Source organism: Pteropus alecto, unplaced genomic scaffold (assembly GCF_000325575.1).
Source record: "Pteropus alecto unplaced genomic scaffold, ASM32557v1 scaffold35, whole genome shotgun sequence".
Classification (NCBI taxonomy): domain Eukaryota; kingdom Metazoa; phylum Chordata; class Mammalia; order Chiroptera; family Pteropodidae; genus Pteropus; species Pteropus alecto.
The window spans coordinates 6,745,426-6,760,583 of record NW_006437828.1 but is presented as its reverse complement, the minus strand read 5'-3'; the positions used below and the strand labels follow the sequence as shown (position 1 = coordinate 6,760,583).

Below are 15,158 nucleotides of genomic sequence, written 5' to 3'. Positions count from 1 at the left end.
TTGGGCTGGGAACCCACCCCTCTCTTGTGCTTGTTGCCACTGCCACTGTCTGTGTGACCTTGGACAAGTCAGAGTCCTCTAGCCAGAATTCCTTAGCTGTTCATGGAATTCATTGTCCTAGGTAATCCTTAGATCTCGTTAAGCTCTAAAATCATGTGATTCTGTACTTTTAGATTGAAGATGGCCAGGCCCTTGGAAGATTGTGCAGAATCTATTTCAATACCACTGATGTATTATTTTCATTTCTGTTGGGAGCTAATATAAAGCATTCTACTATATTAGAAAACAAATGAAAAAAGCCTAACTACGGTCTGTTATCCAAGAATTTCAGTCATTACAATTTATGGGGTTACCGCTTGCTTATTTCTAATTTACATAGCTTCTCTTTTCTCCCACTTTTCTTATTCTATTTTCTTAAATTTCTGTTGTATTTCTTCTAATGTAATGTTTTTTTCCAAATAGACCTGCTTTTCTTATGATAGGTATGTGTATAGGTTGAGAAGGGTCATTTATTAGGTTACCACTTCATGTAAAAATACTTTCTGTTCATGTACTTGGCATCTGGGATTACTACAGAATTCCAGTTCTCTAGCTACTCCCAGCAATATGTGTGTGTCCACACACACACACACACACACACACACACACACACACAGAGTCTGAATACTTTATTAGGGGTAGTCATTCTAATGAAAGGTGATCACTCAAACACCCCATCGCTTGAAGCAGGTGAATTTTACCTTCTTTGGGCCAGAAGTATCTTATCTAAAACCCTGTTGCTTTTTTGTTTGACTGGTTCTTTTTATTTATCAAGTTTCATATCGTGTTTAATGAGTTGGTGGTCCAGTAGTTTCCAAAGGGTAGTAATGGAATTTTTTTTTAATATTGTTTTGAATTAATGGGTTTTTAGACCCTGTATCTAAAACCCTTTTGAAGGCAACTTAAACTTGTATTTGATCAGGGATTAAGACAGCAACGGTGAGAAGTATTAAAAACTGATTTTGGCTATCATATGTTTTTATAATATCTGAAATCTTTTGTAATAAACACACATTAGCTCTTTGAATGGGTCATATTAGACCCATTCTATGAGTCTAATATGGCTGAGGGTTTTGGGTTTGCAATCAGTAAATTCTTTTCTTGGGAACAGGCGCATAATGGAACTCTGTGTTAAGAGAATCTTGCCAGACAGGGTGAGGTCCTAAACTTGAAGCACTTGGATTTATCAAATCGTCAAATTTGGAATAGAATTATACTTTTGTTGCTGGTAGGCCCTGGCGTTCTTTGTTGACGTCTGGCAAATAGCTGTGGTAAAGGAGACTCCCAGGGAGTGTGGAAATGAGACGTAAGGAATAATTAGTTCCCTGGCAGGCACCTGTTACATGTCTCTCTCACTGTACTTAGACTATAACGAAGCTCACGTTTATTGAGTAAAATTTATGCGCTAGGCATTCTGCATTTTGCATCCCATCTCCACAGCCACTCTAGATTTTGGTGTTATTTATTATACCCAGTTCATTCAGAATGAGGAAACCGTGGCTCATACCTGCTTTACAAAGAGAGGAGACTGACAGTAAGTTACTTGTCCAAGGTCACAGTGCAGAAGATTCTGTTCAAACCCAGGTTGTCTGTGTTCTTGTTTTTCTTGCTTTGTTATTTTACCTTAAATCTGAAGCTTATTTGGGTGATAAGAAGGTAGGAACCTTTTGCTGAGACATTCCTCTGGCATGTCTCCTTGAAGAATAAGAAAATGGTCCTGGAAAAAAAAAATGCTCCTGACCCAGTCGAAGGACGTGAGAGTCAGGAAGCTTTTATTATTTGGTAGCTGCCCAACTATATGATCTCTCAAAACTGTGCAGATAAGTTAGCTGTTTTTATGTCTTTGTGCTGAAAGGACAGTTTTCACTTACCTTTTTCCTTGTTATTTTTTAGAGGCCTTGTTCCTCCTCAGTCTGAGTACCCATGTTTTTCCACACTAGAGCAGTTTTGAGGAATAAAGTGATAACTTCAGTTTTGGACCCGTTTGAGACACACTGTGAGGGGCGTCGAGGTGGACTTGCCTGCGCGACAGTCCAGTGAGCAAACTTGGAGCTCAAGAGCTGAACTGGGGATGGAGATTTGTTTTGTCCCCAGTCAGTGTATGTATTTACTTAGAAATCTTTGTTCCAGACTCATGCAGCCTGAAAGATTTGGGTCGATTTGTGGCAAGGCTGTATGTTGGGGTCATGGAGAGCGCTGACTGAGATGGGGATTCTAGGTGTAGCTCCGCGATGCTTTCAAAGTGTGAGACCCGGGGCAGAGACTCCATTTACTCATGAAAAAATGAATCATTGATCTAGATGTTCAGTCTCATCTATTACTGCAAAAAAATTTCCTGCGCAGGGGCTTCGTTATTTAATAGTACCTCTGATATGTGTAGATGATACCTCTGGATCAAGAATCAGAAAATTTCTCAACCACGTTGGTACCACAGGTTATATAACTACTCAGAGAAGAGGAGGAATGAGGGAAGGAATGAAGGAAGACAGAGGGTCAGAGGCCTGATTAAGCCAATAAAATAATTCAAGAGCTGTTGCTTTACCGACACATTTTCCGTTTGTAAACTTCTGTATAGAAACGAACAAAAGCTACCCACTGGAGTACAGGTGTCTCTTCCGGTCCTGACAAATGACTTCGTGAAAACGGGCAGTCGTTTCGGTTTTGGTTGATAGCCATTTGTCGGAGTGTGAACCGGGTATGTGGATCGCTTGCCCTCGTTTTTGAGGCTGAGAACGACGATGATTAAAGCACCGCAGTGGGGAGGTGCTAGTGACAAAAGGTTCGTGAGGGCGAGTAGAAAAGAAAGTGAAACTTGACATGGACGCGCTCACATTGGTCAATGGTACAGTGTCACTTTGTATTTGCGAACAAAGGGATTTGGGAATCGTTTTTTGAAATTCAACCTTTTAGAGAGAGACTTTTATATCAGGAGACATCCCTTGATTCTGGTTATACTTTCTTATTGTGGTTTTTCAAGTTTAGGGTAACGGGTTCTTCACTGTCCAAAGCCCTACAGTCATTCTTTATAAAGAATATGTGTAGAAATAGCTGAAGTATCTAACGACAGATTTTTAAAACAATATCTGTTACTAATATAATTCTTTTTCTTATTACCGTGAGCACACGATGATTCCTTACCCAGAGAGGTTTCGCTCAGGTTATCTCGGTGCCTGGCACGTTGCTTTGCAAGTAATATGCACCCAAACATTAATTCAGTTGAATTAGGGGAACATCATTTTCAAATGGGAGACAACGTACAGCAAGTGCTAACTTCGTGGTATGGGCAACACGTGCTGTGTTTTCGAAGGTCCATGTAGGTCAGGGCAGAAGTGTTGGGAGGCTTTGCGAGAGGAATGGTATTGGAGTTGAGCATGTAAGAATGGAAAAGATGAGAATGGATGCTGAGAAATGGGAGAGGTTACCCTAGAAAGAGAATACCAGAAGCCGAGAAGGGAGGCCAGAAATAGTGTAGTTCGTGTGGAAGACCATAGGAAGGCAGGCCTCGTGTAGAAGCATAGAGCTAGGAAAAAATTATAAATAACGTTTGTCCAAGGTCATGTGTGTCTTACGTTTATATGTCTGTCTGTGATCAGTTGAGATAAAAACACTCTTTTTCCCCCCTCTAGATATGGCGCATTGCTCAAAAACTACCCGAATGTGCTAAAAATACCTAATGTTGGAGTTAATTCATTATTAAAAGGGGCGGGGTGGACGAGTGGAGGAAACCGCCGGGTTAGAATCTAGTGAGTGTAAATATCACTTGAATTGAATTATTAAGCCTTATTTTATTTTCATTTCCAGTTAGAGGAATCAGTCCACTGTGACTCCTAGAGTCCAGAATATATAGGGAATTGACTTTACTGAAAATAGGAAACCAAGTATCTGACTTGGCTAGCACATGATAATTGGATTTAAGTTTTCTGGGACACTCATTTACCAGCTCAACTTTATTCCTGAACTTGTCTCTTTAAAATTAAGCTGTAAATGCCGTTTCAAAAAACAAGATGTTATATAATGTGATTATTTTTATATCTGTCTTTTCATTCACATTATAGCCATAACCACATGATGCAATTATTAATAAAATTAAGAAAAACTTTTAAAGTTTTCCTTTTCTTAGTAGTAGTAGTAGTAGTAGTAGTAGTAGTAGTAGTAATAGTAGTAGTGTGTGTGTGTATTGTTTTAAATAGACAAGCATCTTTGGAAGGTCCTTTTTAAGTAAGCATTTCTTCCTCCACAGTAAAATTTTTCTCACTCTTAAGTCGCGCTTCTGTTTTTCTAGTATTGTAAAGTGCAGTTCTTTGCATGTTCTAATTTGCCATGACGTGGTCAAGTGCTGTTTCCTTCCTGTTGCTCACAGCCTGTGCTAGAGATAAGGATACATTTCAGCGCATTAAAACAGAAGCCACTGAAGACAGGCTCAACATGGTAAAGCATTCTGCTTAGCAGAAACCTCTTTAAATAACAGAAAGCAGGCTTTAATTTCTGCTTGTTTTTGAAAGCTCTTAAAATATTACTTAATAAACTTTATATGTCTTAGACCGATTTTAAATTCTTATATATAGTAGCCCTAACAGGGAGACTGTCTGAATGTTTCTATTGAGACAAAAATACACGTTCTGAAATTACTCATGGAGTAGCATTTCCTATGTTTGTGGGTTTGTGGGAAGAAAATTGTTTATATGTTCTTTATTGCAATTATAAACCTAGTTATTGCTGGGTGGATATATGTATATTTTTAAATATTGGGTACTTTAACAGTAGTTTATCTGGATGGAGAGGAGAATGGCTTCATTTTCAGTAATGAGAGGTGATTTTATGTTAGATGGAACGAAATCTTCAAGAAAAACGTGTCTCTAACTTAGAAAACAAAACAAACAAACAAAACCCCTGTGTTCATTAGTCACCTTGATTTTGTTTAAAAACGTGAACAAAAAAATACTTCGGAGGCACTGCCCTTGGTATCAATTGTTATAGTCTGAATGGGTATGATTGCTTTTTTTGTAATTAACTTAAGCTTTTGTTTTTCAGGCCAAGAAGATCTAGAGAAGAAAAATTTCAGAAAAATTGCCTCCGTTTGAATAGAATATCAGTGAACCAAGAAAATTCGAAGTTCCTTCCCTAACGAAAACCTGGTTATATAGTAACTTCACAGACTTAGCTGAGGGTGTTTTACCCAAAATTGTCACTGGCTTCTGCTGCCTGATACTTGAACCTGGGTGGAGTTTTTCTCATGTGGATCTAAGGGGAATGCTTTATTATGGCCGCTGTTGTCCAGCAGAACGACCTGGTATTTGAATTTGCTAGTAACGTCATGGAGGATGAACAACAGGTATGAGACTCCCCCGCCCCAAAACTGGATTTTAATAAATCTATTATTAGATTTCTCCATTTGTATCAGAAATTACTTAATCTGAAAGGCTTTATTAATGTAAAAATTTCGCTATTAAAAATTTGGAGGTAATTGTGATCTTACATTTTAAGTACTAGTTAATTTGTTAGGAATCTTATCCCTAACTTTGATGTGGTAACGAGAAAGTAATACTTTTGAGGTTAAGCTTGTTTTTTTTTAATAAAATGAGACTTAAATAGCATAAGTAATTATTTAAAACTACTTTGAAAAGTTGTAAAGGACATACTAATAAGATTTGTAAATTTTTTATAGTATATGACCGGTGATTATAATAGTTGCTTGCAGCTCTACAGTTTTAATGTATGTGGTTAATTAAGATTCATAATCTTGGGCTATTTTTTCAAGCAGATGAAAAGATATTAGTAGTCCCAGAATCACACATCATTTCAGTCCAAAGCATGTGACTCTGAGGAAGTTACTTACTTCTCTAGATTTCATCATCTTTTGAATGAGAGAATTGAACCGAAGAATTTCTAAGTTGCCTTTTATTGAATTTATACAGGATGAGCAAATTACTGTTTTTAGAATGTAAAATAGATCCAAGAGATCGTGAGAAAAAGATCTAAGTTAACTCTAACCCCCCCTTTTTTTGAGTGGGGGGTTAGGGGTTCTTGGGACTTTATAATTTATTTAATTTTCAACAGGTTATATGGGAATGTGACTCATGATGTGGGAGAAATGGTGTGTTAGAGAGACTCAGTGTACTGGGAAAAAAATATTTTGAGGACTGGTAGGTTTAAAACAATCCTAATAAAGTTGATTTGCATACTGAAATGAGCCTAATTTCAAATACCTAACTTTAATATTTAATAGGTCAATTATAATGTGTCATGCTTTTATTCTAGAAAGTTACTACAGATAATAAAGTTGATTCTTACTTTTGGCAGGGCATTATAATTTCTTAGCTGTTTGTATTGTCTATTGAAGTAATAGAATAAAAAAATTATAAACTACAAAAAAAATTAAAATCAAGATGAGCATTGGGTAGGGAGGAAAAAATTCGAGAGAGAGGATTGCTTTTTCTCAATTAAAAATATATTAATAGTTACATGGATTTACTCTAGAGACAATAGAAAAGATATTTTAGGAGGAGAAAGTGTTTTGGATTTGTTTTAAAGCAGGATGTTTCTGTATACGTTAAGGTTTGAAAACAGTGTGTTTACTGTTCAGCCCTCTTAGATGAAGGATCCCGGGCTTGATGTGGTGAGGATGTGGCTGCAGTTGACAGAGCTTTAAGCCACTCACTCACTGGCATGCTCCAGTGCAGTGGCTTTGACACATGCTCTTGACCATGAGAAATACATTGTACATCATGGTGCCAGTATCCACACATTCATCTACACAGCCTTCAAAGAAAGTTTTGTCAAATAACGCTTACCCTTGCTGTGTGTGATGTGCTTAGTTTCTCTTGGAGAGGTTATCAGTGTCTTCGAATGGGGAGGTGGTGCTCTTAACGTCAGAGGCACGCATGTGTACTTTCTTAAGTTATTTAATTTTATCTAACAAAAGGAATATATATTAGTTTTATGCATGTATTATTATAAGGACTTTAAAAATATTGAGCATATGAAGGAAATATTATTATCCATATATTACAGTGAGGAACTTGAGACAGAGAGAGGTTACCAGTATCGACTATTTGATATTTAATTTTTTAAACGAAGGCCTGAAAAAAAGAGCAGTATATGTATGTACAGACCTACATAGAGCAGATGTTTTTAGGATACAGATGAAAGTATGCCAAACCATTTTTGTGACTTGTCTGTTTACACTTAATATATCATTTATTTTTTCACACGATGGATGGGCCATTATTTATTTTACCAGTCTCTGATCATGGACAATTGGCTGTAAACAATATTTTGCTGTTATAAACAATATCGCAGTGAACATCCTAGTTGAGGTGTAGTTAAGAGCTCAGATATTAGAATGAGAAGACCTGGGTTTTATTCCTCACTCCACCTCCATGACATGACCTTGACTTTGAGCAAGTTACTTAACCTTTCTGTGCCTTGGTTTCCTTATCTACAGAATGAGGATGATAATAACTGACTTGATGTTGTAGGGTGGCTGTGAAGATTAAATGAGCTGATACATATGAAGCTCTTAGAACCATGTTAGGCACATAGCTAATCTTTACTGAGCACTATCAGTTTGTTATTGCATCTGTGTGTGTATTCACAGATATACACACACAGTGTATATAACAGTGTATCATATATAACAGTGTATTTTTGTACAGTTGTATGACTATTTCTATAGTATTTTTAAAGTAGATTTACTAAGTTTACGAAAAGCATAAACTTATTTTCTTCTGCCACCAATAGTGTATTTCCTAAACCATCACTAACAGAAATCTCGTTTTTCTTTTTGGTCAGTCTTTTTTTGGTGAAAATTGCATTTTACTACTTTAATTTGCATTTCCTTAACTGCTAGCAGTGAGGTTGTTGAATTGTTTGTTAATTTAATCTATTTTTATTTGAATTTTCTTCAGATTACTTAGTAATATCCTTTTGCTCAGTAGGAGTTATTTATATAGTATGGATATTACATCGTTATCACTGTCTTCTAACTCATTCATTATACAGTTAATGATTAGTCTCTTTGTGACATGAGGCAGATGTTTTGTCCCTGTCTGATATCGTCACTTAACAATAAGCTATCTTTTGCCCTGTACAAATTTTAAATATTTATGTGATAAAATTTACTTTTTTTTTTTTTTTAGTTTCTGCTAAGTTTTTCTCACCCCTAAAATTATTAAATTTTAAAAAATATTTTCTTCTAGTATGTTTTATATGTTTAACTCCTCAGTTCAGATGAAATCTGATTTTTAAGAATAGGTACAGGGATAGGATGACTGTTTAATCTCACAAATGGGGATGTTGGCCCTTCATCGTTTATTGAATATTTTGTGATTTTCATACTAAGACTGCCACCTCTGTTATATATTAAATTATCACATGTAGGCTTCAGTTTTGAACTTGCTAGTGTATTCCATTTCATTTAACTGTTTTTGTATCGTGCCAATATCATACTGCTTTCATAGGTATCACTTTAGAGATGTCACATCTGATAATAGTTTTGAATGAATTTTAGAAGTAGCTTGTTAAGTTACATAAAAACCGTTGGGATTTTAACTCTTCAAAGTTTAAAAGTGTTCGTGTCTTTTAAAATAATTTATTCTTTTGTATGATCCTAAATTGGTTTGATTGGTTGGTCCTCTACACAATCACTCTTTGAAGGCACCAGATTAGAATGTATTTCCTGTTTTCAGTTATGGTCTGTGGTTATAAGTGGAGTTGTCTCAAGAACCTGGCAGCAGTAATGTCTGGTTGCCGCCTTCTTGATCCTTTCCCCTTATATCAGTTCTTACACTTCAAAATGGCGAGGAAGAACTCGCGTGGGCAGGAATGGGGCAGGGGAGGCTGGAAAGGAGATGTCATTGTTGGTGCTGACGAGCCACCTAAAGTCTCTGCTTGCTGTCTGTTCCAGACTGGGAGTTTTCGTCATCGTTGTCTTGTTTGTTTGTTTTTTTGTCCCAGACTGGGAATATTTGTAGCTGAAAGCCAGGCACTTCGGTGGGACAGCAGTGCCGTCAGTATTGAATCGCAGTAAACTTAAACTTGATGGTGCCTCAATTTGACCTTATCAAGCAGGCGTGTTCGCCTGGTGAATATATGAGCATAAGAAGAAAGCTGAAGGCTGTGGATGAAAGTTTCTAGCGAGAAGGAAACTTGACCACATATATGCCCAAATATTCCAGAATTTTAATTTAATGAAAAACGATGGGTTAGTTTAGTGCTTCTTAGAATTTTTATATATTAGTGTATCATTTGATATATCACTTATAATTTTGATATGTCATATTTTTATCGGTTCTAAAAGTAGAACTTAGCAAATCATATTTATGCTCAACAGACTTAGTTCACGAGGGAGAAGCTTGGTGACATGCTTGGCAAAGTGAGACAAATATTTTTATGGAATATAGGAAGGTGGTCTTATGACATCCCTTATTAGGGTGTAAATCGGCTTGCTCTGACCCCTGATTCCTAGAGGGAGAGGCTAACAGGTAAACAGTGCCTTACTGTCTTTTTAACAAGATGCCCAGTAATTCTCATGCGGTGTTTGGGAATCACTGCTCAGTGTAACACAGGTGAGCCCAGAGTTCTGTGGACACGGAATGGAGCCCTTGACTGAATTGCAACTTTGGGAAATTACATCTGAACTGGATCTTGAGGGAACATCCAGTTTATCTGGCAGACGAAGAAGGGGAAGTGTTCCAGAACAGTAGAATGCACCAACACTCTTGATGGATTGCTCTTGACTGTATAATCAATGTAGACACCTTAACCTGTGCTTAGACGCTTTTCATAGTGTCTGTCTTGTGCTCTATTTTTTTTTATACTGCATCGATTTTGCCAGTCTGTGGAGTTTTCTCAAATACCTTCTTTCCCCCTGTCTGATCTCCCACATTCATAGCTGTTTAAGTTGTAATTGTCTTTCAGGATCTTAGGACAAAACGTACTTATTTCAGGAATTTATCCAAAAGTCATCCCTTCGGGAATTAACAGCTTTATCCTCTTATTCCTATATCAGTTATTGTCAGTGTCACACATTTGCCATGTGAAATTTTCATATATCCATTACTGATTCCCCCAGATAAGTGCTAAACTACTTGTAGACAGGGAATGCCTCCTCCCGCTTTAAGATCTCCCAAGACATTTAACATCATTTATAATAGATTTGGTTGAGTCTTCTTAAAGATTTTTCTTCTTCCTCTTCTGTTGGTAAAATGACGTGGGATATATGTGTGCCTAGTTACGGCCCTTATCATATCAGAAGACCTTTGAATGGTGAGAATGGATATCCTGCTCCACGACTCCCTTGACTACAGTATACATTTTTCTGGGACCTATTTGTCCACATTCTCACTTAGTGTGTGGGCAGCGTGGCCATGTCACCATGATCCAAGACCAGAAACAAATATTCATGGAGTCTTCTTTCTGATACGTATTTACAACTGTTCCATTCTATATGTTTGGTGAAAACACCTTAAAATAACTTAAAAATTATCATTGAAATTATAAATAAGTATAATTCATTAAATGACAGTGATCACTTTTATTAAATCTGGTTGGTAAGCACATGGACGCTTTTATTTTTCTGTCTGTTGTAGATTTAAATTATTCCCCCTCCCCACCCCCCCAAAAAAAATCAGGAAAACTAACTTCCACGTGGAGCCTTCCTGTTTCTTGGGAGACTCCTTCAAATTGCAGTGGGAATTTTTGACATGGTTGCATCTTGAGAATGAGGCTGTCTTCTGCAGACGAAGAAAATGTGCATAAGACTGTAGATCACACCAACCTGCCAATTTTCAGCCGGAATGGTAAAATTCCGTCAGGTCAGAGGTTAAGCATACCTCAGAACTAGAGTAGGAGGAATGAGCTGATAGTCTTCTGTGTGTGATTTGACAGCACCCGGCAGGCGGAGACGGGATGGTGGGGCAGGGCGGCTAACCTGGGCTTGGACACCGCGGATTCTGTTATTTCACACAATTCTGGGTTGTGCGGCCACTCTGCCCGTTCCAGTTGCTCTCTTTTTTAATCTTGACAGATCAGGTTTATCGGATCCCTTGTAAGTTTGGCCATCTGTAACACTAACATACAGAAGCCAGTTGTTTCTTTTCTCTATTTCTGGAAGAGCCTTCATCAAAGGAGTTATGCCATAGAGACCCCGGCACAAGCCTGATTATCTCTGGGGAACAGCCGACTTGGCCTGAGGCCTGAGGCTCTCTTGGGGTCGTATGGAGAGATCACCCCGCCTATGGCCTAGCGTTTGGCCTGGCTCATCTCCCTGCCAGCTGTTGGCAGCAAGGAAGCCGATGGTTATTAGGAAGGAGGAGCAGGTGAGGGGAGCCCTGGGAACTTTTTATTACCATCTTTTGCAGAGCCATCTCTCAGAGGCCCCGTGACAACCTCTTAGAAAAGAACAGGGATGAGCCATTGCATAGGGTAGGACATGGCCCAGAAACGTTAAGGGATGAGTTTTAGTGACTGAGTGTTTACTGAGCTTAATGTCCCACACACTGTGCCGTGCGCTTGGTAAGGATTTTCCTAGTTAATTCTTAACAACAGTCGTGTGAAGTAGGTACTCTAATTCTCACGTTCTGGAAGAGTAAAGTGAGGCTCAGAGAAGGGAATCAATATTTGTATTTATCTATTTCCCCAACATGCTACTTTTTAAAATAACGTTTGTGTTGCTCAATTTTTTGTTGGGGATAGCGTTAGCAACCTCTGTTCTCCTGTAAAGTCGATCACCTAGAGCAGCCTCGCTGGGTGAAGAAATTAGTACCTCTTTGATGCATCTCAGTTTAGATATGTGATCTTGAAATTTTTTGCCACCTTTCCATTTCACTTACACAAAACATAAAGGATAAACCGTTATATAAACAGATAGCGTTACCACGTTACTACTGACCATAAGCCAGGATCACCTTCGACACTAGAAAATATCGATGAAAATAATGTCCTTCGATTTAGTGAAGTAAAAAGAAAATTGATGGTTAATAGTTTGTTAGAATGTGAATTTAACACGTGGGTCCCTTAATAATGTTGATAAATCCAATATGTCTAATATTAAATAAGTTAGCAGCATAGAGGTGGAATTTTCTTTTTTTAAACACAGTAACCAAAATTCTCAATAATAGGGCAATTCTTTTTTTTTTTTTTTTAAATAAGAATTATAATGGAGTGACTGGTAATACATTTGTGAGCTTATCTGTTTCATTTGGTTCCACCTAATGTGACATTGAGCACTGAAGATATGAGGCAGGCCACAGGGAAGTTGCCTGGGACTTGTGGGGAGTTTTGAGGAAGGAGAATTTCCCTCTTAAAAGTGATATTTTAGGCTACAATTTAAAGATTTACTATATTTGATGGTTTTGTATGACTTGTGTACTTCTCTCATCATTATACTTTATTTCCTGCTATGGGCAAAAAAACCAAACAAGAACACTTAGGAAAAACTTCCACTCATCTTTAGGAAAGCTACTGTGAAGCTCAAATAACCCCTCCCCAGGCCCAGCGTGTAAGCACATTCAGAAATAATTTGATATTAAAGATTAACCTGGGAGACGGTTTTTAAAAAAGTGATTAATCTGTGTACATCTAGATCAACTCCTTACAGCTTCAACATAATATTCTGAAAATTGATATTTCTTGTCAAATAAGAGTCTGTGTGATGTGGCATTGACAATGTCAGATTGGGAACTAGGTACTGCCACTTAATAACTTTGTGAATTCATACAAGTTTTTAAATTCCACTGAGTTTTGATTTCGTCCACCAAAAATGAAAGAATTCCTTCCCAAGGTTACAAGCAGTAAATGTTTATGTAAAGCTTTAGCAAGAGCCTAGTACAAAGGAAGTAGTCAATAAATGTGGCAGTTACTGTATTAATGATATGTTAAATAAAAAAAAAATGTGTTAAAAGTGTTTTGTGTTCCACTTTGTACTCTATATATTACTCAGTTGTTTTGATTATGTAAGGTAATGAAGGCAAATTTTATGACTTGGGTACCAGTGAGAGAAATTCATTCGGCTTCTTTTTCCCCTAATATTTTCTTATTTTTTTCTTTGATATTTGAGAATGACTAGCTTGGTGTTAGAATAAGCCAATAAACTTGTCAATCAAGATTTTAAAAATCTGACAGATTTATTCTGTGGGGGAATACTCTCCTTTAACATTATAACATGTTTTTTCTTTTGATGTAGTTTGACTTGGAGCTGTTCGATTTTTTTTGGAGTAACTAGTTTCTGTCATTACCTATGATCAGATAGCCAATGTGACTTTTCCGTTTTGGAAAAGGCTTTATTGCAGCGTAACGCCTTGCCTCATTTCATTCTACGATTTGTACATATCATATAGGATTCTTGTCAAAGCTCATGTTTTAGAAGTAGGAGTTGCCTCTTTAATTATGATTTTACTTTTGTATGTAGAATTTGCATATGTAAAAACTATCAATCTGATGGTGACTGCTGTGATGTTATCTAGTTAGTTTATAAGTAAACATTTAAACCTGGTTAAAATCTACTACACCTCCCAAAATCTCCCTGTTTTTTTTTTTTACCTCTTAACCGATTCTGTTCACTCTTAGCCATACACACACAGACACACACAGACTCAAAATCGATGTATTAAACTTTTAAAGTAGGCATTTTAATAACAAAATTAAGATTCTTTTCAGTGATTATTTTACTTTTTGAAATCCATAGCCAAGTTGTAATTTATCCCGGCTCAAAAAAGAAAAATCTGGGCAAAGACTAAAGGAGGCCAGTTGTCATGAAAGACCTAAACTGGGATTAGATTTAGCTAAACCAACTCCTCAGGGATTTACAATGGAATTTCAAACACTACCTCCGGAAAGTCTAGAGAGAAGACCATTTCACCTGGACCTTTCTGTCCAAGAGAGAAACTAGGCTTCTTCAGAAACACTTATTTCTTCTGGAGCCAACAGAAATAAAACTTTTTCAACTCTAGCTCTAACACAGTGTGTTTGTGTGTGTGTGTGTAAAAAGCCAACGTAACACTCACACCAAAACTTGGCAAAATGCGTGCACATGCACGAACAATAGGCTAACCTCAAAATGGATATGTTGTTTAAGTACGAGCTAATATTTATTGCCTCTTACCTTTGCCCAGGTCCTGTAGATGAAATGTATTTTCCCTTTTGATCCCCACAGTAACCCTGTAGCGAATGACAGTTTTTATTATCTTTTATGAATAAGGAAAGGCTTTATGTGGAGGAATCTCAGAGGTTGAATGAAGGGATGAGTGTTGCTCAGAAACACAACTGGAAGGTGACAGCACCTCTAGTGGAATTGAGTCTTTGACTCAAGAGAGCCCGAACTCTTTACCATGATGCTAGGGGAGATATAAAATGAAAGGAATCTGGAAAGGAATAGATTATCTAGAAGAATAGTAAGTAAATTGCCTTTTTTAGTGATTATAACTGGGTTAAGTAGGATTTTCATTTTCTCTCAAATACATTTGCGTATTAAATTTTTTTAAAACTAGGTTCATGGACTACGTTTTTAGTCGAGAAAACTATGTTTTACAAGTTAGACCGTCGTGTTGTAGCTACAGGGACTTTGCTGCCTGATGGCTTTTCATTTTTCTTTTAAAACAATGGCCAGGAGGGATAAGCTCCCATCAAGCGCTTCAGTCAATCAGTAGAAGGCTTCTCATTTGTAGATGATAAAGCTGTTTTAATGACAGAATTTTCAAAGTATTATGTAGAGAATTTGGCTGTGAAAAACCCTTAAAAAAAATTTCGCTGAGCCTTGGCGCTCTATCGCTCAATCCTGGCTTGTTTCATGTGCTACAGCAATTCCTGAAATCTTTTAAGATGCACCTGGAAATTGGTTGCAGTGCAGCTGTTGGGGACAGGAACTATGTGGCAAGGCGATAGTAATGTTGTATACTCTTGGAATATAAGTACGTTCATATATTAACCTATTCTCAAAAATAATCTTTAAAAACAGATCATGGGAACTCGTTTAAATGACTTTAACTTTGAATTATTTTGTTTGCCCGTCGCCCTGATTCTGGGTGCGTGTATCCATCTAGATGTACTGTGTCCAGACATTTTCTTATGGTTTATGTGAGTGAACGAAGGAATAGCAGCGTAGTATGTGATCTGGTCGCAGT

The 15,158-nt window shown here is 37.2% G+C and overlaps 1 protein-coding gene across 1 annotated transcript in view; it reads left to right on the top strand.

Annotated features, from left to right (window-relative positions):
- Positions 1 to 15,158, top strand: part of ELF1 (E74 like ETS transcription factor 1) — a 70,076-nt gene that overhangs the window by 21,413 nt on the left and 33,505 nt on the right. Inside the window, exon 2 of the mRNA XM_025048995.1 lies at positions 5,071 to 5,371. Coding sequence (XP_024904763.1) covers positions 5,300 to 5,371 — 72 coding nt within the window. The 5' untranslated portion in view covers positions 5,071 to 5,299. The remainder of the gene's footprint in view (positions 1 to 5,070; positions 5,372 to 15,158) is intronic.